Below are 23,068 nucleotides of genomic sequence, written 5' to 3'. Positions count from 1 at the left end.
TTTAATTACAATCAGTTACATTAGCTACATCAGTCGATTTAATTAAATTGCAAGGACACTCATAAGTTGATTTAACTCTGTCTCAAATGGATTTAGCAAAAGTTGGCAAGAAACTAAATCAACATAAACCAAGATTAAATCAACTAAGGAGCATCCACACAGGATTTTGCAGCAATTTAACAAAACGGATTTGAAGACTCATTTAAAATGAAACGGGGTAACCCAGGCACAAAGAAAGATGAACTTCAGGGAAGAAAAAGTGTTCAGTATCTCAATAGTCTGAAGAGGGGAACTGAGAAGTCCCATCCTTTTCCTCCACTTTCTGCACTCACATTTTTAATATATATAGTTATAAATATTTTTGGCCACATATAGTTTGTTTTGCTCATCATCTACTACTCAGGAACAACAGAGCCTGATAAGGATTTGTGTGCTCATTGCTCATTCTTTTTGATTCAACTGCTCAATTCAGTTCTGGATTTGCTGGCTCTGACCTTTCCACCAACACCACCCTCCAACTGCACAAGCCATTTATTTTTTCAGAGCTGCATTTAAGCACAAGAGAAATCACACTTCCACTCACAAACCAAGTACATCTTCCAGGAGATAGGAAGAGTCCTAACATCCCCTGAGAACCAGAGTGATTTATAAACACTTTAACACCACTTTAACATCACTTTCTATGCCACTATAAACTAGTCTTGCAGCTCCATGACTTCACATGAATGAAGCTGCTTTAGTTTCCTTAGTGCTACCATGACCACTACAGTAGTCCTCCAAGCAATGATATGGATGTCATAAAGTTTAAAGGCTGCCCTTTTTCTTCCCACCTCTACAGCAAGAAGCCTTTTTTAAGCTCTGCAGAAACAGGGGGTAAAAGAGAAGACACAAAAAGGAGATCTCGGCTGTACACACAGAGCATGCACTGTGGTCTATCAAACCACATGTAGCATGGCTTGCTTTGCAGTGGACTCCTCACATTCCTGATACATAGACTCTTCTGGATGGTTATGTTATGGTAGGAAATTAGGGAAAGCCAAGAGCGATACCAGGGATCTACAAAACATGATCCCAACCACGAACAGGCTGAAGGATGGAACAGTTGTGAACCTCTCTGCCAGATCAGGTTTGAGTTGATATGGCATGTCTATCAGCTGAAGCCATTCCGTTGATTTTCATGGGAGATTTACCAGGCTCTGAAGGATGAAAGCTTTTTATGGCTTTCATGCAGCTGACGGCTTTCTCCTCTGTTTGGAGCAGAAGAGATCTGCCTTTCTTTTAAAGATATGTGCAACATGCAAAGAGGAAAACAAGATACTGTGCACAAAAATGTGCCATTGCCATGTATAGCAATAGCATTTCTCAGCATCCCTGTTACTGCAAACACCTCCTTCCTCAAAATAGCAAGGGATATTGCTGAGAACCCAAACAGACTGGATAGCAGTACAGTGTCATAAACTAGCTCAAAGGAACTAAAACAGGAGCAAGAGAGCAATCATACAGCTTCAAACACAGGATAGGAGGTCACTGAGCACCCTGCATAGCAGCATTTTAGTGAACCCCTCCAAGTTTTTAGATACGATACAGACAAAGTGCAAAGCTGCAGGAGGGCACATCAACCCTGCTTCCAGGTCACCATTAAGAGAAGACATGCCAGCAGGCAGTGCAGAAACACATCCTTGTGTCAAACCCACTGCCTCTAGGAAATCCATGCTGGGCAGCCCCACATCCTGCACTGAATTGCAGGATAAACCTTGACTTCTTCTGCAATAGCCCATCCATCCTTGAATCCCAAGAAATAAAATAAACTCTTACCCTTTGTGTCATTGCAAGGGATAGTCAACTCCACAGCCCCACCGCATGGATGATGCATTTTCCTTTACTAGCCTCAAACATCACCTTTGTTACATTTTTACATCCCCTTCGTTGTTCTTCTATTGCCAAAACAGAATACATCCCCATTTGACCTTCTCTGGGCTGGTTATTAAGGTAAGAAAGGACAATGGTAAAATACTTACAGAAGTACATTCCCCAGAGAGGGGAACACTCTCCTGCTGTGCTCAGGAAGCTGCCACCTGCTGCCCACACCTGAGCTGGCTCTAATACCATCTGCCCAGACCAATGCCTAGGAACGGGGCTGAGCAGTTTTTAACAGGAACAGCAGCCATCCTACTAACAGCTGCACGCACATTACTTGCCACTACTGCCAAATCTGACATATCCACTAGAGACCACGATAATCAATTTATATTTCTAATTAAACTGATGCCTGCAGTATGTTGGAGGAAATACAAGCAGAAGGGACCACCCCACATTAAGATCTTTTGAAAGGAGGTGGCAGGGGAAGAGTTACACCACATGGTTACTCTTTGGGGTAAATCAAAGGCCAGAGGTCATCTGCCACTCAGCCAAGATGCTCTGCAGCTTGCAGTGCCAGATCTTCCTCTCATTCATTTTCTCCTGCTCTTAGGCACCTTCACAGTGCTCCCACTTTGAAAGTTTGATCTCTGAGGACTTGGTAAGCAAGGTTCTGATTTAACAAACCGACTGCCTTGTCTGTATCACTCACCACTGTTCACTAAGGGGCAACTCAAATTTCACTTCAATTGAATCCGCTGACCAATTTCCCCCTGCCTGGAGGTCAGCAAAGAGCTGTCCCTCACTGGGGACATTGATCTCATCCATTTCCCTTAGCACAAGAGCCCTGGGCTCAACAGCTGAGGACCCTCTCCTTTATACCCTTACTGCCCATCTGCAGAACTGGCTCTGCCATGCTGTCTTTATCCAAGAGACACGCTTCACAAGGCTGAACTGAGCACCCATCTGGGGCAGGAGGAGACATCTGGAGCCACCAATTTCCTTGTTAACCCAAGCAGGAATTACTTGGTTGACAACACCTCCAGCAATGATGAAGGGAGGCAAAGTTAAGCAAACAGATCCCATCCTACAGCTCCATTTGGAGCTTGCCAACTGAGAGATTCTCCAACTGTCTGCTTAAAATGAAGTGTTAGGGAAAAATAAAGGAAGCCGAGAAGTAAATATTGCTGCCAACGAACAAGAGCTGCCAGCGCTGGAGCAAACATGCAGCTGATGAGCTGAAAGCAAGCCAGAGTGTGAGGTCTCAGTGCCTCAACAAAGAAACAACAAACCAAAACCAGCACACAAAAGGGAAGCATTACTGGAGAGGTGGAAGAGCACTGAGGACCAGACAAGCTCAGGCTGGCTGTGCACTAGGAGACCAATGAAGATAAAACAAAGGGCTCAGCAGATAAGAAACCATAAATGAAAAAAGAAAACTCCCCACAAGAGGTCCATAAAGACCTTGAAAAATGAGGCAAGTCACCAACACTCACGCATTGCTCCTACCAGGAGATGTAAGCAGCTGGCTGCAAACTCTCAGTAGGGAAAGACTGCACAGTTTTTTTGGTGCTAAATTTGAGTTTCATTACCAACTCCAACAACAACCAAAAAAAATTTAAAAAATCCCACACACAAGCAGACAACCCTGGGAATTAAACAAGCTGTTGCCGAGCTGCTTGCAAGGATTAATTCCAAGCTTTGCTGGACAGCTTATTTCAGCGCTCAGGTGCGAGCTCCTCTTTTGCTTGTTGGCAACACAGGGATTTGCGCTGCTGGAAGCTGCATCCACTGCAGAGGTAGCACTCGGGAGTAGTTTAGAGATGCTTTACTATTCTCTCTCTTCTTGGGTTTTTGGTGAGATCTCGGTTTTGCTTGGGATTGCCTATGCGTATCGGGCATCCTCCTCACCAGTGCTGGAGTTTATCCCCTCCCATGTACACATTTGCAGTACCCAAGCAAGTACTGTCATCTCTACAGGATGTTTGGGTCCCAGTGACCCCTCTTGCAGACGGGAGAAACACACAGCCCAAGGAGCAGCTGCATTTTGCTGAGCAAGGCTTGAGAACAAAGACAGTGGGATAAAACACAGGTAGGCACATGCTTGCCACATCCAAGAAGTTTTAAACACCAAGGAAGGCAATAATGAATTATGGCCCAAATGTCACAGTACTGGTCATGTGTCTCAAACTCTGACTTGCTCAGGTTGCCATGATGGGGAAAGCTAAAGACCAGATACAGAGCTCCTACACCACCAGGAAATGCAGCACGGCAGCTTTGCATAGAACTGGTGAGCAGCAACAGACACTGGCTGCCAAAACTGTGATGAACCAATGGCCAAATACCTCAGCACTCTCTTTTCTTCCACCTGTGTCTACAGAGACAGCAGCACAGCAGAGGCAGAAGGACCCAGTACTGCTTTGCACGCTACCATTGCCCTCTATTTAATCACAGTGCAGCCAATAAATTTGCTACTGATGGCAGTAAGATTACCCATACACCAGGCATGGCAGACAAGGAGACAGTCCTTCATCCTGGTGACAGCTATCTCCTGCAAATACAGGTGTCTGCAGGCAAGCGTTGTAACAGACACATTCAGGTGCAAAGATAGAAACCCCACTACTGATTCTTAATAGCAGCTGTGCAACACTGAAATAGCTTCAGAAAACCTGTCCTTGTGGAGCTCAGCTGCTGTTGGGGTGGGCATTGCTTCAATACCTCCAATCACATGCAGTAGCTACCGCATCCTCCTGGGAACAAACAAGCTGATTTCTTTTTCCCCAATGAATTTTGGCTGAGAAATATTTCCTTTCAAATAGAAGAAAAAGGAACAAAATAACTGTTTTCTATTTGGCAATTAAAGGGGGAAAAAAAAAAAAAAAAAAAGATAGTGAGGGCCAAGTTTCTCCCATAGAAATTAATTCTAAATGCACTCTTTTCCCCCCTCCCCCCGTACTGTTCCACTGTATGTTGATATAAGTACCCCTAGCAGCATTTAGGATTAAAAGTTTTGCTAACAAAACAGTTGGTGGTGCAGGGTGGGAAATTGGCCCTTTATACCATCACAAATAGAACAAAGGAAATCCTAACGTTCTCTAGAACAATTTGTTTCACTATGTTAAAAATAAATAAATAAGTACTGGTAAAAAAAAAAATCACCATGCCAAGAACAAAATTGCTACATTACTCCCACTTCTGGATTCAAGGCAGCAGAGATCATGTTCCTAAAATAAGAAGTGTGGAGATTTTGACTGACAAGTTAACTCCCTGGTCTGAGTGACTCCTTGGTGCCCGTGGGACTGGAATCATGGGGAAGGGAATTCCAGGAAAGCCAGCAAGGGGGAAAGAAACAGAGACAGCTCAGCTTTTACATTTAAAACATACAGGGATTGGATAAATGCAGCTTCAAGATTCTGCTCCACTGGATTGGTGCATAACTGGAAAACAAAAGATTTTCAGCAACCTCACTCATCCTTTTTCTTCCCCTCCCTTTAAGTACCAGTGAAGATCAGGGAAAAAATACTGGAAGCTTTGATTCACACCTATGGATGGGATTTGGTCCATGTATCCTTGATGTCTTCTGCTCACTATTTTTCCCCATGAAGTCACGTGAATCAGCACATTCTCCTGAAGGCATCTCTAGGTGCGTTCATGCCCATACTTTCCTACTGATGCTGTAGGAAAGTATTCTCCCCCCACCCCCCACCGTGCCACTTGGAAACACAAGCATATTCTTCTATTTATTCTTATATATCCTTAAGCATGTTCTTATCTATCCTTTCAGTGGATCCTCAATGAAAGCATTGACTTGTATCAGACCCATGACAGATGGGAACCTCAGCCCATCTGGTTTTCTACTGACAATAAATCAGACTGAAACTAAACTGAGAACAGCTTTCCAGACACTGCAGAACAGAACCATAAAGGTTGGAAAAGCGTGCTAAGATCATTAATCCAACCATCCACCTGACAACAAAACTGCCCACTAACCACATCCCTCAATGCTATATCTTCTCTTTCCTTAAACACCTTCAGGGACAGTGACTCCACCACTCCCTGTGCAATGCCTGGCCACTATTTCTGAGAAGAAATTCCTCCTAATATCCAACCTGAACCTCCCTTGGTGCATCTTTAGGCCATTCCTTTTCAACCAACCCGCATTTACACAGCTTGCCTTCCCTAACTCTTCAAAGGAGATGAAAGAAATTAGCATGAGAGTGAGCTCACACTGAGGGAGAACGTTTCTGGTAATTTACAAGCTTAGTTTTACTCTGAGAGAATTGGCCAATATTTAATATACAACCTTATCTTAGCACCTCCACAGCAGAGCTTCATAAAAACACTGAAAGATAACATTCGTAAAATTTTGAATACATAAATTACAGGCCCATAATGGAAGGCTTTAGTCTCCAATTCACATGAAAAAGAAGGGTAGCTATAAATTAGAAGAAATACAAGCTCCAGAAGAACACCTCTGAGCTAGATCTCACTTTATATATCGAGAATAAATTTCTATTTTAGACAGAGGCAGATCTGTTTACTTATTTTCCTGAAAAACAGACATCACAGCATATTGATCTAGAGCCCAATATATTATTTTCCTACATGCTTTGCTATAGGGCAAGGGCAACACAGATAACATGAACTCCAAGGTCAACATACACAGAAGGAATGTACCAATGGACTGGAAGATGCACCACAGGTGTTTTGCTAAGAGCTGGGGCAGCCACTTCACTCAAGGATCCAGATCCTTGAGATCACTCAGTTGAGCCCTGTTAGGAACCCTCTTCTCACCTCTGCTCTCAAAAGCCATGGGCTCCAAAGCCGTAACTCCATGGCTCATAGCAAAATTAGTCATCTCAAAATGCAGATAGTTTTAAAGCAGTTCAAACTCCCAGCACCTGGAAAGAAAAAGTCATTATTTTATAGTGATCAGAGGTGTCGAGGTGCTTCAGAGAGCAGGCAGAAAGGCACAGTCCCACTAGACCTTGCAATCCAATTAACTTAATTAACCATGTTATTTCCCTAGTTCCTGGTAACTCCTTAAATCAATGAGCTAAGACTTAACTGTGAAGTACATAACTAGGAGCTTTATTGATCATACCTGCACACAACACTGACTGAATTCCCAAAGTCACGACTTGCCATAAAACCTATGAAAAGTGTTCTGTAAGCCAACTTTCCCCTTCATTATCCCAAAGCCCTGCACAGGCACCAAAGACAGGAAAGAAGAGATGCAAAGCACAGCAGAGGGCAGAAAGCAGTGGGGCACAGGCTTGATGCAGCCACAAACAACTCACCTGTGGTCAGTTGAAGGAACACACACCTAGAACTGGACAGATCTGCTTGTAGGGATAACAGAAAGCTAACAAATGGCACCCAACACACACAAGCTGCAGTGCAATGTGGAGCCCCACAGGGAAAGGCCAAAGGTACACTAGCAAATAAAAAGTGACCCCAAGCACATCCTGAGGTGGGGAAGAAGAAATCTGTACAAACATCACATCCCTCCAAGTTGGACCACAGGTGTATAACTATTTTAACCACATTATTATTCCTTTTTTTTATAAACATGGACTAATATATGTGGACTAATCACAATCAGACTCTTACAGCCTAAATTACACTATCGATATACTTCTGGCTTTCACCCATGTGTACTTCCTGTCCCCCACAGAGGTGCCTGTGCACATCAACAGCTGCACACAGTGTAGAGCACAGCAGCCAAAAGGCCCCCCAGCCCCCCCCTCAAATCCTTTCACAAGCTCTAAACCAGGATGATCCATTATCGACTCCTAATGACACTGAGAGGAGGTTGTTCATTTTCAAATAGGTCAGTGACTCATCATTTTAACTCACTTCCCTCCACTAAAAATCAATGAGCTCCTGAAATAGGATTATCTGGGATGATTGGGGTTTTAATATCTCTCTCTCACAGGGAAGGCAGACCCTAGAGGTCCCTGCCAGTGCTGGGTCGTGTCCTTCAGTTAGAAAGACAGACTTGGTTAGTAGGAAGCAGCAGCCACCAACTGGGAAGAGAACATCTTTCCACAAAGGGTTTCTGTGACGCTGGACAACTCTTTGTTTCCTCATCCAGCCAAACAGCAATATCACACACCAGGAGAGCCACATTGTGCCTGGCTATGACACAGCAAGCTACCTCCATTCATTCGGCTGAATAAATGAGTTCTCTTGCTCCCAAATCATTATTTATTGCTTCAGCACATTCAACAAAACAACTCCCCCACCGCACCAGGGTACAGCTCTTACACAGCTAGAAGAGATCTGGTGCCTACGTATGGGCCATGGGAAACAGCTGTGCCCCTGAAGTCACTCTACCCCAGAGTCAGATGCACATCAAAGAGACATCACACATTCATAGACATGGGATATTCCTCTGTTGTAGAATATCACAGAGGCCATCACCACCTGCCTCTGTAACACAAAGGCTGCTATGTCAGCAGTTCTCCCTTACACTGTGCTGCAAACATCCTTGTTTCCACATGTAGGGTCGAGAAACCTGAGCTCAAGGGATCTCCCAGCTGCACAGCTCAGCACAGCTCACACCATGCGGGATGATGAGCTCCTGCAGCCAGCTGCACACAGCAGGATTTCTGCAAGCAGCTCACAGCTGGGACAAAGCCAACAGGTGAAAGAAGCTCCTCACTCCATCACTGCACCACGAGGGCACCCAGTAGCAACACTGCAGCCTGCAGTCAGACATCACAGCATGCAGGAGGGAAGATGTAGGCAAAATAAAACATCACCTTGAGGATCACCTTAATGCTCACTGGGGAAGTCAGGGGCAAAGCAAGGAATCACAGCCAGGAATCTGCATCCCCACACCCTGCTGGGCAGCCCCTAGAGACAGAGGGGGGAAGCAGATGGGCGACAGAAGATTGCATTCCCTGGCCCAAAGCCACCTGCTCTCCATCATTTAGAGGCAGAAACTGGATCACGTTCATCACAGTGTTGCCTGTCACTGAATTGCTCCTGGGCAGCACGGGACCCTTGGCAAGAGGCAGCTGGCTGGCAGGAAAGGGCAGCAGGAGCAGCACAGGGCTCACAGAGCACACCACAAACAGCTGCCATAATTCCAAGTGTAAAGGTACTAAGCAGAAGACAGCCATCAAGCTACGTTCATTAACCACACTTTTGTATCTGTTTTGAACAGAGCATTGCAACCTTCACTATAGTCAGCACTCATCTTCCAGATGTGAAGACTGGGATGTGCTGAGGTCAGCAGTCCTGTTCATTTCAGCTGACAGAAAAAGCCCCCACCACCCCAAGAAATCAAGCAATAACTTCATCCAAAGCTACCCATAGGGCCAAAGGGACCTGCAGCTCCAACCCCATCCAAACCTGCTGAGGAACACAGCAGCTATCTAATGCAACAAGGAGTTCACACAAAATGCAAAGCTAACAGCCCATGAAACGCACAGAGTAGCAAAGCACAACCAGTAAGAAGCACAGCCACAGCACCTGAATGTACAGCTGGAGCTCTGCAGCCTGCCTGAGCCTACTTCTATGTGAAGCCACTCAGAAGCAGCACACAGCCCTACATGGTGACAGAGGTGGGTTATTCACAGGCACCTTCCAACCCACCAAGGAGCTCCCAGAACTCATGGCTTCTGTATTGAAGACCAGTTTAAGCCTTTCTAGTAGCCCAAAGCTGTTTGCAAGTGTTATTTAACAATAAATAAATAAATAATAAAAGTGGTGTTCTAGTCTTACTCACTCTCCAGCTACTCATATTGATTTCTGCATTGCAGAGTTAGAGCAGCTCTTGCCTTACTGTTATAAAGCTCTGCCACTGGTCCTCTGCTGGCTTTTCCTAGGACTGAGTATTACAGTTCATTCCTCCCCACCCCTCATTCTTTCTAATCAACCTGGAAGCACTTCCTGATGGAAGGGAAAGCCACATGCAGTTCCCGAGGGAAAAGGGGACTGACTGCACTGCAGCAGCACCACCCCCAGCCCCACATCACAAGAAAGGGAAGATCAAGGATTAATACAGAGCGCTGAGGAAAGCTGCTACAAATATTTACTAACTCACCCTCCCACTTCTTTGCTAAATCTGTCCCGTTGTGACAGCCCCGACACATTTCCCTGAATTCCTGGTAGCCAAATGCAGCGGATCAGGGCAAACTGTTTTTATAACTGAGCTCTCACACCTGGAAACATCTTCAGAAAACACACAAAGGTCTGATGCTGCATCATTAAAGCACACTGGGACCAAGCGAGAAGAGAGCAACTCAGCATCACCAGTTCCTGTAAAACCATCATGCTGCTGGCAGTTTGCCTCATCTTATTTCTCTGCTTATTTCTTCACTTCTTGCTGGAGCTGCAAGGCCTCTGCTGCAAGAGGATGTAAATGAATAGCAACTCCACTGCTCACCCCCAACCCAAGTCTATGGGTCTGATCATACAGCAACAGCCCATCACTAAAGTGGGGCCAAAGAAAGGCACAGCACCCAGCATAATCCCCTGTGCTGGATACCATACAGTATTCCTATTTAGATTTAAAGCATCTAACAGTAACGAGGGGGGAAGTGAGAATTACAGTGATCTCCCTGCTACTACACTTTGTTTGGGTTACTTTATCTGAATTCCATCATCTTCCAAATAGAGGGAGGGGGGGCGGAAATAAGTGAGAACAGAAGAAAGGTAATGTATTCCCCTGACAAATGAAAATGCTGAAATAAGAAAATCATCCTACTTGAATTTTACATGAAAAGCTTCATTACTTTTCCTCTCAATGAAACAAGCCCACAGGAAGATCAAGCGTGGCCAGACAGAACACAGACCCTGCCATGGGGAGGTGTGTTCACCCAGACCAAGGGCTGCAGAAAAGAGAAGCTACCATCTCCTGTGGAGACCACCATCATGGGATTCATTTCTGGACAAAATGCCCACACTCTTATTCCACTCACACCACCATCCACTAGAGTTATTCCGCTAGAGTTACACCTCTGTGAACCTGCTTCTACTCCAAATAAGCTATTTTATTCCATTATCATGAGTCAAGTAATAAACAATATGGTCATTTCCATACTAATCCAGCCCATCCACAGGAAGGTCTGCAGTTTCAACCCCAGAAAGATGGCCTGCCATAGAGTACATGTACTGGGGAAGAGCCCTCCTTCGGCTATCCCACCAGCAAGAGTCTGGCTGCAGGAGCAGCTTCCCCAGTACTCGTGCCTACTAAGAAGAGATTAAACAGCAGTGAGCTGGAAAGCACAACCACAGCCTGAATCCCAGATACAAAACCATTCTGCAGAACGTGGCTTCATCCCTGCTCATCAGAGATGAGTTCTCCAACAGCTGAAGCACGGGACCACACACAGCAGTGTGGATCCAGCATCCTGTGACAGTGAGACAGCCAGTAAGGAGGGAGCAGGCAAGCACAGCAGCTACTGCTCCCTCATCTGATGGGCACCTAAATCCACATCAACATATTAATGAATAAAGAAGAGTCCATCAAAGTCTAGCAGGATTTGCTCTGGCTGTCCCATCAGTTTGATGAATGAACATTATCCCTTAAGCATTACCACCAAGCCTTCAAGTGATCCTAATTCCCCACCATGCTTCATTCAAGGGTCAGAACCACTCCTCTTAAATTTTATTTGAAGGCACTGGCCTGTAGAACTAGCACAACAGCAAAACAGCAGCCCATAAATTCTTGAACACCATGTGTGCCGGTCCTCGTCTCCAACAGAGCTTGGATGTGTGATGTACAAGCATCACATACAGGAATACCTTAACACATTGTATTCAGCACAGATCAAACAGCCCTTCAAGTACAATTGCACACTAAGCAACAGCTACGAAGCTGAACTTTCTAGCTGAAAATTAAGAGCTGGTACAATAGATCATATTATTGTAGGTATGGACAAAAGGACTCTATATGAAAGCTCAACAGACTCAAGCCAGCACTAAGAGATGGGTCTATGAAGCCTGGATAACTTCAGGAACTCCCTTCTGAATGACTGTTACTGCTGATGCGGCAAGTACACCTGACTTTAAGCAGCAGAGTATTCCAGCTGATTTCAAATTATGTACACTACAGTTTGCAGGATCAAAACGCTTATGGGTAAGTGAACAAAAGACAATTCATATGATTTTTTTACAGTGAGCTCGCTTGAGTTATCCTACACATTACCTGTGCATCTCAAACAGCACGGCAGTGTGAAAGATCTCACTTTCTGCTAATTAGGCAAAAGCACACCATTTTTCATTTTCTTACTGAGATATCCCTCCTTGATGTCTGTGAATTAGTTTAAAAAATATAAACTATAACCAGAGTCCCACAGCTCTGGAGCTAAGCACCCTGGTACACTGCCCTATGGACAGAACACAAAGGCTGACCTTACAGCCCAGCCATGACAGCCCTCCCCAATACAGAACCACCACGATATCTTTTACCTTCCCACTACGAACACTTCAATAACTGCCAAAACCACTAACCACAACCCTCCTGCTAAACACTCCCTGGGGCCACACACTGCTGCCAAACTGCCCCTGCAGCAGGGCCAGGCAGGTGAGACACGGACAATTTGTAACTGGTGTTACTTTGTCACCTTCATCCCACCAAGCAGCCCACATCACATCCCCTTTCTGCACACACCACGGGACACTTCTGCCCACAGTGTCACGGCTGCACAGCAGCATGATGCCCCTATATGCTCCTACAGCTGTTTCCAAGGTAACCAGTGCAGAGCCATATACAAGGGAAAGAAGAAAACAGCAGCAACACAATCCTGTGATATCTCCACTTTTTGGAGCAGGTCTGAGTTGCTGCCTCCCCCCCTTCCCTTCGAGCTGCCCTGTGATTCACACAAGGGTCAGCAACTCGCTTCAGAACATCAGGCTTTAAGGAGATGCACAGATTTTAGAACTAGGGATAAGGCATCATATCAGGGTTTTAAGGTATCAGTCAAATGTTCTGGTTTTACTGAGGAAAACCACCCGGGGGAGGAATGGAACTGATATCAACAAGCTAAATTTACACCCAAATCCTGCATTCTTTCCCAGTCAAAGAATGAATGCATGTCAGGTTCAGCAGAGGGTGCCTGCCCACCAGTGAGACCTATGTTACACAAGTGTGTGCAGCTAGATAACATCTACTTTCATCAGTGCAGATAAAAGCATCGCTACTGCTCAGTCTGCAGATAGCTTATCCTTTCTAGGCATCCAGGATCCACATCCACTCAGATCTGCCAAAAATCCCCAGAGATTCTCCCACCTGCCCACATCTCCCAAAGTAGAAATTAGAAATCAGCCTGTGCTGCCTTTGCTACTGAAAGCCTGGGAGCAGCAGGGATACAGAAGCCCCAGCTTTAAAAGGATGTGCACATCCCATGCACAGGAACAATGATGAGTTAGAGAATGCAGCACTGCTGCACCCTGGTCAGTAGTCACCCTCTTCCCTTTACTAGAAGGAAGGTTTAAGGCAGAACACACATAGAAAAATCACTGGGGGTTGTGTTTTGAAACAGCAGACATCCTTCAGTATAGCTCTTGTACATCCTATGTTTTCCTATGTGATTTACCATGGCTGACTTTTCCAATACCAACTGTGATTAATGAAGCTTCCAACCCAGCACTGAATGGCTGCAAATTGCAAGAGATGCTCATCACATTAACATGCAGTAAGTACTGCAGTCCACAGTGAACATACGGATGGGACAGGCAGCATTCATGGGGAGAAGCTCCCTGCCTTTGGAGCAGAATTATCACATCTGCATAGCCAGGGAGATGCCAATGAGGCAGAACCAACTTGTTTTGAGTAAGAAAAACTGGAAGTCGGTATTTCTTTATAGACTGGTTGGAGGTTTGCTTGCAAAACCTGGAACACTGCAGAGATGCCCTGGCAGCATTAGGCATAACGCGATGCAAAACTTTCTCCAGAGTCCAGTTAAAGCTCATGCTGTAGCACTGCAGCACTAACAAGCAGAACAGCACCTTCTGTATCCCCAGCAAAGGGCTGAACTATGTACTGCATACAAGCATCAAACCAGCTGCCTTAGGGGAGAGCAGAAAGTTCTCTACCAATACAGCACATTCTTTAGCAGATGCACAGCTTCTCCCTTAGACAGAGCATCACCTTCAGTCTGTGAGATTTATTCCCTCCAGAAAAACCTCTCTGATTAACACTGACTTCCAACTATGCAAGCCACCCAAAGAAATAAACGCAGTGCCACCAGGGAAAGCATCCAACATCCCTGAAGGGATGCAAGGTAGAGACCAGTACACCAGTCAGAGATGTGCTGCAGTGCTGGGGCTGAGGTGAGTGCAAGGGAAGATGAGGAGGAAATGCATTTCACAGACCCTAGAGATGAAAGCCAGTGTATGCAAATCAAGTAAGGTGCCAAACCGTACACAGCTGCATGTCAGGGCTCCCTGCTATACCTATTATGTAGAGCCCCGGGTCCAGCAGAGCAAGAGCATCCCTACGAACTGCAGCAGGGCAGCACTACACAGCACTGCACCAGGGCTGAATTCACACAGGCACGTCTCGGTTTGCAGAATAGGGGACAAGACTTCCGATTTCTAACAGCGCTGTGCCTGGAAACCGAGATCTCAGAGAGGTCGGATACCTGAAATAAACAGCGTTCTCCCAAAGCAGTGGGAGGGAGGAAGCGGCGGCAGAAAGGCAGAGCAACTGAACGGCTCAGCCCCGACCCCGAACGAGGCACCGAGCAGCGCAGTCTGTCCGTGCTCACTAACCAGCAGGACCAGAGAATTCCCTGATCCGTGCATCACTCACACCGAGCGGTGCAACAGTGCTGCTTCAGATCTTTGTTAAGCTCAGCACGGCAAGGCCTGGAGAGGCAGCTGGGAAAAGGATGCAAGAGGAAAAAAACTCAACTCGCTGTTCATCTCTCTCAGCAGCGGGCAGTAAAGCTGAGCTTCAGCTTGCTCGTGCCCGTCCCGTTTCCTGCACCTGTTTCAGGAGATCACAACAGAACGGCGCTTTCCGATGCTGAAACTTTCCCATCGCTGCCCCCAGTTCAGCTGTGCGGGGCTCGGGTCACCGGAGCCTTCTCTCGACCACCCCCGAGCCGCAGGTCCGGCTCTCGTTTCACACCTCGCTCGTAAGCGAAAACCATTCACTGCCACCGCGAGCAATTGTAAGCGACACAATAGGAAAGAGATTATCGCCACGCGCCCTCTGTGTAATTTGCAAACCCTCTAATCCCCATTTTGGAGTTTGGGCACTGGGAAGAATCACCGGCTGAAGGCAGCAGCGCCGGGAGCTCAAGAAAGTTGGAGCTCAAAATGCTCCCAGCAGAACCGGGTAACGGGGCGGCCGGCTGCACTCGGGCTTTCTCCCACCGCTGGAAGAAAGAAGCGAGACCGAGCGCCAGAGCTCATCCCTGCCCGAGGACAAGAGGACAGACCAGCTGCAGCGAAGTTTAACGGCATTCAGAGACCCCCCCACCCCCCCGCTCGTGGAGCTCTGCGCCCAAGCACAGAGAGACCCTCCCCTCCTCCTCCAAAATAACGTTAATAAAAGCAAAAGGCGGAGAAGGAGAAAAAGCGCATCCCTCAGTCCTCCTTCCCACAGCCGACACTCACCGTCCTCTTGCATCCGCTGCAGACACAGGGCGAGGCTCTTCCTCCAGCCCGGCATGGCGGCGGGCAGCACTGCCGCCCCCCGGGGCAGCGGCACGGCTCGAGGGACCCGGGGGGGGGCCGGTAAAAGCGGCGCTGTGAGCGCTCCGGGCTCCCCGGCGCTTTATGGCCGGGCGGGGCGAACGGTGGGGCCGGGCTGGGAGCCACGGGAACCGCCCCCTCCTGCGTGCAGCAACGCGGCCGAGGGGCGATGGGTGTTTGGCCGCCCCCACTGCCACCGGTGCTCGGCGAGATGCTCGGCGCGTTTAACGCGTTGCTTTCCCTTCCTGCTTCAATCCCGGCGTCTTTTGCACCGAACGCTCAACCCTGGCACGGGCGCGCTCGTGGGTTCACGTTTGTGCCCGAGTTGGGCTCTGCTGGGAGGGAAGTTGCACGGTGGTCGGATTGCTGGGTTTCATCTTTGTCATGGCTGCGTGTGAGCAGGTGAAGCCCGAGATGGGGGCTGGATAGCAGCTTTGTCATTTCTTCATATTCTAGAGGTTTCGGTGCTTTTATGCGAACACAAAGGAGATGTTTATTGCATGTACCGTGGCTGGCGTGTTTTTAATTTCCTGGGAGCAACGTATCTCTGCAATGACTAGCTGCTTCTTTTTGTTTGTCGTCAGGCCTTTCATTATGTGGCTGGTAGGTCTCTGCATCTCTGCCTCTTTTTGCAAGAGCGATAACATTATGTGCAACAGCTGCTATAAACTAAAATATTACAGACCAAGTTGTCCTCGGGAGAGCATGAGCTAATTCCAGGGTCAGGATGCACCTGGACCAGCATGGCAGCTGCAGTGCCATCCATCCAGAGATGCCTACATGGATTCCAGCTTAATTTTAAGAGCAGCTTTTCCATCCCGTTGCTGTAGGATAGGCAAGGGTCAGCTCTGTCCCTAGCTCATGTCTGAGAAGCACTTGCCATGTTGATTTCTAGCACCCAGCTCTGCAGGACACATGCTGGGCATTGGGCTCAGCTTTCTGCAGCCTGGTGAAAGCTGAAGTACCACAGCCCAGGGGTACCCGGGAGTGATCCTGCTCAGAACACCCTTCTGCAGCTCTTCATTTGTCTTGGGAGAAAACCAGCTTCAGAAGAAAGACAGACCTACCAAAGTCAGTGACTGCAGCAGAGCCTGAGGGGATGAGAATCCTAACAGAGGTACTTGAGTTAAACAGCCACTGCTAGATCAGCTGAGTATTTCTCATTCTTCCTCTCACAGGTTCTTGAAAAGCAGCACAGGAGCTGGACTGGAGAGGATCTGTTTTGAAGCTGCCATCGTTACAATGCTTTCCCCATAGGGTCACACTCAGATAATCACAGCCCCACAAGAATAGCTCTCTTTATTTAAGCATAAGAGTTTGAAGCACTGCAGAATGCAGAGTGGTACATCATGGCTGAGCACTGCACAGGAGGTTCCCATCATGGTAGAGCAGTAGGTCACACACTGACTCCCCCTCTGTGACTCTGAGCAGGGAGTTACCCATCAGCTCACAGGACAGTGATTGCACTGATGGCAGCTGAAGACTCATTACAGCCAGCTGGAGCAACTGCTTCCAGGAGCATTCCTGAGGAATATCAGCAACAGGAACAGAGAGCTCAGCCCCTGTCCATCTTCTGCTGGCAGCACAGAAACAAGAAATTCCTCATGCAAAAATTCACAAAAAACATATATATTTTTACTGCATTTGTAATTAGAGTACAAGTAGGGATTGGCTCCCCATTCAGCCCCGTTGAACTTCTCAAAGAGATCCTTTCATTAAATTAAATGTGACGTTTTTCTGCAGATCACTTCTCAGGAGGAAGCACAGCCCTCTGCAATTTGATTGCAAACGTACGTGGTACCTTTGGGACTAGCAGCAAATCACAGCTCCGTAACTGGATTTGATCAGGGCACATCAGGCTGACTCACGGGAGGTTTGTGCCGTGCACAAAATATTCCAGCTGACAGCAACACTCCAAAACTTATTTGTGTTTCTTAAGAGAAGAGGGAGGAGCCAACACTCTATCGATAGACAAAACACAGCAGGTGGGGCTAAGTGTTGCTGGGCTCTCCATCTGACTCAGCCACCCACTCAGGCCCACCACCCGAGTTCCTCAGCTGTAATTTATAATTGCTTGATGATGTGCAGGTTCTGTGTATGAGAAAAGGGTTCCCAGAGAAGTATTATTGATCTAACATCACCCTCAGTAAAAATTCTGAGAGCCTGAGGAAAGCAGGACATATGAAGATGCTCTTAAAATTAAGATCAAATTGACACTTTCTCTGCCTAAAAGTTTGTCTGCTTTGCCATTCATGCTGACTGCTCCCATAAAAACCCTTCAGCTTTAATGCCTTTAGACCATCAAGGCTACAACAGTGCTACTTTTAAAGAACATTAGTTCCACAGAAATAATTAAACGTGAAAACAGCAAGCACAATAATAGTTGAAAATGTAGCCTAGGGCTTTTAGCTATTGAATTCAACACCTACGTTATTGTAGAAAGACCCAAAGCTAGAATGGAGAGACTCCCTAAAGCACTCCCCATTAGCCTAACTTTAATACTCAAGTGGGAAATTGAACCAGAGAAAACAAAGCAGTGGGTCCTGAATGGCAGGATTGCTCCCAACAAGTCTATAAAGAGCAGTCTATGCAGCGCTTCAAACACTGCACCTTCCACCCAGCAGCTTTCATATCAGGAAACAGTTGGGCCTGTTGTGCTTTAAATCCTATTGCAGCTGTAGGAAGAAAAGATGAAAGCATAAAGTTTTCCAATCCCAGAAGCTGGCTGTTGAGAAAGGCTTGGGTCTGTTGGCAAATGTGCAAACTGGGCTTTTCTGATCAGATCTATTTATCGTTGCTCTGTTGCATGCTATATGCACAGAGCTGTGAGCAGACATTGATATCGGACCCTAATACAAGGCAAATCCCATTTTCCTGAGTGGGTTAAGGAAGAACATCCAGGCTTTCTTGCCTTGACCTGTATGTCTCTAGACTTCTCCAGCGGATTCTCCTGTCATGCACTCCCTCATCTTGGAGGTCACTGACTTTGTCAGCCAATAATGACAATATACTGATTCTTTGCAACCAGGAAAGTTAGGAAAAACAGACAGCTTTTGCTACTAGCCCCAAAGCAAGTGATTTAAGAGGTCCCCTTTACTGTTTTTGAGCCAGCGAGGATCTAGCACTTGGGAGACCCTTAGGAGCAGCTTTGCTGTCCACTCCCAGCAGTTTAGGTGAAGACGTGCTACCAGGGCATCCTCCAAGGCCATAGCACTTTAACCAGTGACACAGCATCATGAAACACTATGGGAAAATGGGAAATACACCCCAATGCAGCTGGGGTTTCTTCTGTTGCAAGTCTACCTACTGAAGCTATGGGCCTTATCTCCTATATTGATTTACAGCTATTGCCTGGCAGAATTCAATATTAAGATCAAGCTAGAAATTACTTTGACCTCTGTAATCCTGCAAAAACAAGATCTACTTAGGTATCTAAACTCATCTTCTCATTTTTCTCTTCTTCCTCTGAGCTTACTTTATTAAGTAAGAGATAAGTTTCCTTTCTCTGCCGAGGTTGGGCTGCTGTGAGTGATGATGCACTGCACCCTGTATCCCTGCAGCTCTGCATGGGACAGGCAGGGGACCATGGGCAGCCTATTTCCATCCCACTGTGACAGGTAAGTGGCACACAGCTACTTTAACAAAGTCTATTTTCACCTCCCAGGCACATAGAGTGAGGCTAGAGACAGAATGATAAATACTTCACAACACCATCAAGAGGGATTTGTTTCACTGATGGATGCTACCTATATGCAGCAGTGTCCTGTAGCCCACAGAAGGAGTGAACAGGGTTGAGATCATGGAATTTAGAAGTAATCCTGTCATGCTGGAAGGTTAAAGGCAGTTTTAAAATGGATTATCTTTGTTGCTTCCACCAGAGGTTGATCAATAGCAAATTCACCTATTAATCCCACTTGGTTCTGTTTTGCCTCCAACACTCACAATACGAACAGTTTATTGAGTTTGATGTCTGTTTCTCGTTAGGAACTTCAAGGCATACATTCATACTACAGATTTCTGCAGAAGTACTCGTGTCAAATTAGGTTGTGAAGGCTGAAAGCAGGCTGTCATTCCACCTCTCCTGGATGATTCTTGTCCCTCTGAAAAGCTGAGAATCTCTCAGAGAAGATGACTGTGGAATTTAATGACACAAGAATAGACCCCATTTATAAGCACCTTGAGTGTGTAGTTACCACTGTGCCCTGTCCCTGCTCAGAAACTCAGAAAGGTTCCTTCTTTCTGCCCCAGAGATGTGCTCAGGGATCAGTCAGTCATAGCACTGTAAGAGACGCTTCTTTAATTTGATTGAAAATGCTGCTCTTGGAAACACATTCCTTCCCCTTCCAAAACTGCCTGCATGTTTCCCTCCTTCCCTTTTGTGCTCCTGTTAGTTTCTGCTTTGTACACACCATCTTCTCCCCTAAACACACACATTCAATACTGCCTCAAAGTCCTTCATTCCAGGCAGCAAGATCACAATTTGCCTTTGGCTGCACAAGGTTTCATCCCTGCTCCCCATTGCACAGGTGGCCCAGGAAGGTTTAACCTAGATGTACTAGAGGATCTAGATGATCTTTGGGTTCCCTTCCAATCCAAGCTATTCTATCATTCAATATCTTCAAGAGGAAACCAGGAGCTGTGTTAAATGAGTTTGAGGTGAGCTTCAGTTGTGATTCCATGGCAGATGTTTTGGCACATGAGAACAGGCTTGGGTTTTTATGGTCAGGGAACAGAAGTAGTTAGACAAGTGAACAGGAAGCAGAAAGGAATGCTACAGCTCCATTATGGTATGTTAAAAATCCTTACTGGGACCATCTTGCTTCCTTGCCCCTTTCATGGCAAACCAGCCCTAGCTGTCAGTAACACATTAATGACTGCAGTGCATTTCAGATCAGGAAAGGAGGAGAATGACAGCTGCAAATCATGTATTTGCAGGTACATTCAAAGGGGACAGAAAAGAGATAATAATGGCTATTGCAGTGTTTTACCATAAACTTTCAGAAAGCAAAGCAGCTACTGACTATTCTGGCTCATGAGGTTAGGCTTAGGTCAGGTTGATAGTTAGACTTGATGATCTTGAAGGTCTTTTCCAACCTAAATGAATCTATGATCTCTCCTACACTAATTAGCAAGAAAAAAAAGTGCTTTGGGCAACAACTGCAGGGGAAAAAAAGAAAGGAAAGCCCCCTTTACCTCCAGGTGGTGTAGGCCCCTTCCTCTGCTGTTCTATGAAGTATTGGAATTGCACACTTTGTACAGCTCCCTGGTATAGATGAGGAGTTGCTTGGCACTCGTCAAGGCTTTAATAAAGCAATCATTGGACTTATGCCTGATGTAATTATTCATTTTGAAATATTATTCTACTTCCCATTCCACTTGTCTATATTTGACTAATGGCAGCAGCACCACACACATTTCTATGTTCTCTATGTGCAGACACTCAGTATTTCTTTTCCCAATTATTTCCAAAATAACATCCATAATCACAGCTTCCTTTCGCAATACATATAGCAACACTTCAGTGCCTTCTGGGCTTCTATTTTAAGTAATCTTTGTATCAGGAGCTCTGTTCTGGGGACTGGAATCTATTCAACAACAGGACAGGGATCACTCAGGCAAAAGAAATGTGTTCCCCTTTAGAGGGAAGGGGTGTCTCAGTATCCCTGCAAAAGGTGCAGCCCATTTGGAGAATTCCTTACCTAAATAGTCTCATATTTGCAAGGGCACTGCCAGCTGTGAGTTTGACAGTGACAGCTGCTATGTTCATGCCACTTACCATATAAGCACTTGTCCAATTTTCATTTCACAGAGCTGGTTAAAGCATAAGTCAAAACTCAACTCCCACTAACCCATGCACAATTTGAACACACAACCTGAAAATCCAAAGGGATCTACTCTTGAAATTCTGGGTTCTCCACTTGTCCTTTTTCTTCACACTACTTTTCATATGTGAGACTGAAAGAATGGGGAGAGGCAGACAATTTGCTCCTCAAAGCTGGAGAAATGATGGAGAATTGCAGGGGGAAGACTGTCATTTATGGAAGGTTACCTCTGCCAAATGTTCACAGTACCACAGAGAAATGAGCTACGTGGCTGCAACAACAGTCTTGTACTGCCCTCTGCTGCGCTGAGATCTAGCTGCTAGCACAAGCAATTCACCTCTGGGACTTGCTGATGGGAATAAGCCATCCGCAGCTCTCTTTCTTCCTTATGCACAGGTTCATTGTACTAGGAAGATTTTGCTATATAGCCTTTTGAGCATCTCTTTAAAGCATGCATGACCAGAAGGACCACATACCTCTTCCACCCCATGGTTTGGGGGCAACTTGGGGTGACAGATGGTGAAAGAACACTTAATTGCAGATAAGCTGAAGTGTTAAAATAAAGAGGAATTTGAACTAGAACGGGTCAGAGTCCTTAGCTGCAGTGGAAAATGAAGTCTTATGATTTTAGGACATCCAGCAGCAGCTTTTCACCACCAGAATATCAGAGACGGAATACATACAGAGTAGCTTTGTTTTTCCAAACCAAAAAGCCATAGCTGCCACTTAGCCATCTAGGCAGGCACGTGGTAGATAACTGCTAGGTAACCAAGGCCCATATGCTGGAAAAACCCCATGCTCAATTACACTGATGTAAGTCTCTCCAGTGCATCAAGGTAGAAATATTCGTATGCCAGAGAAGTATGTGATTATATGTTCAGATACACAGATTTAATCATTCCCATGCATTAGGAAATCACATACAGAGCTACAGTCTGCTCAATTATACCAGCCTGCACTCGTGCTCAGCGTCAGGAATTATACCCTTCATAACTACAAAGGGAGCTGAAGGAGCACTAGGCCCTGTAGCACATATTGCTGCCACCATGTCAAGTCAGGAAACCAGAATTTGCTGCTACAAGCCTGTTGGTTTAAAATAATTCAACTCAAACCATGGGATATAAACAGAATCATTTCACAGGCAGTGAAGGTGAAATAAATATGGGTTACACTATCACTCGGACACTAAATGAACATAAATAACAGGGTTTTGACTAAGAGCTAAAAGCAGCCTCTGTAGAAAGTTACAGACACAATGTACACACGTCTGTCTGCCTGGCATGATCAATAACCAAAGATTTCTTTAAAAGAAGAAAAGTAGAGCATGAAGAAGGATTCTAGATCACAGCCTCCCCCTATCACTGTCATATTCCCCTCTTGCCTTACCTCCATCCTGCATTCTCTGCAGACAAAGAGCAAGGCTTTTCCTCCAGCTCGGCATCCCAGACCCAGCAAGAAATAAATTAGTTTGTAGTCTTCTGACAGGGCTTGCAGATGTGCAGCTGGAATAGAAAACCCAGCTTCTTTATAGGGCTGTGCCTTGATGAAGAGGCAAGCTCATCTGTGCTTGCAAAGACAGGAAAACTTCATGTGAAAGCCTGATTGCAAACCATCCAGGCTGCATCTTGCTGCAGGGATGGAGCAACTTCACATGACCAAAGCAAAAGAAGCAGATGGCGAGTGAAGAGTGGACAGATGAATGGGTAAAACCTCAAGGAACTGAGCAGCTC

General features: G+C 46.1%; 1 protein-coding gene across 4 annotated transcripts in view; it reads right to left on the bottom strand.

Annotated features, from left to right (window-relative positions):
* GRIP2 (glutamate receptor interacting protein 2) overlaps positions 1-22,752 on the bottom strand; it is a 205,773-nt gene extending 183,021 nt beyond the window's left edge. For 3 of the 4 annotated variants that reach the window (XM_085516839.1, XM_015875369.3, XM_085516846.1), the window contains exon 1: positions 15,439-15,621. In XM_085516839.1, the coding sequence (XP_085372965.1) occupies positions 15,439-15,493 (55 nt within the window). In that variant the 5' untranslated portion in view covers positions 15,494-15,621. Of the gene's footprint in view, positions 1-15,438; positions 15,622-22,724 lie in introns of those variants that run through there. The other variant, XM_085516841.1, reaches the window with a different exon arrangement.
* Between the last annotated feature and the right edge of the window lie 316 nt (positions 22,753-23,068).

The sequence above is a fragment of the Coturnix japonica genome, chromosome 15 (genome assembly GCF_054131305.1).
Source record: "Coturnix japonica strain WE chromosome 15, WE-NBRP24, whole genome shotgun sequence".
In the NCBI taxonomy this organism is placed as follows: Eukaryota; Metazoa; Chordata; class Aves; order Galliformes; family Phasianidae; genus Coturnix; species Coturnix japonica.
The sequence above is the reverse complement of the archived record's forward strand: the minus strand, read 5'-3'. Positions and strand labels throughout refer to the sequence as shown.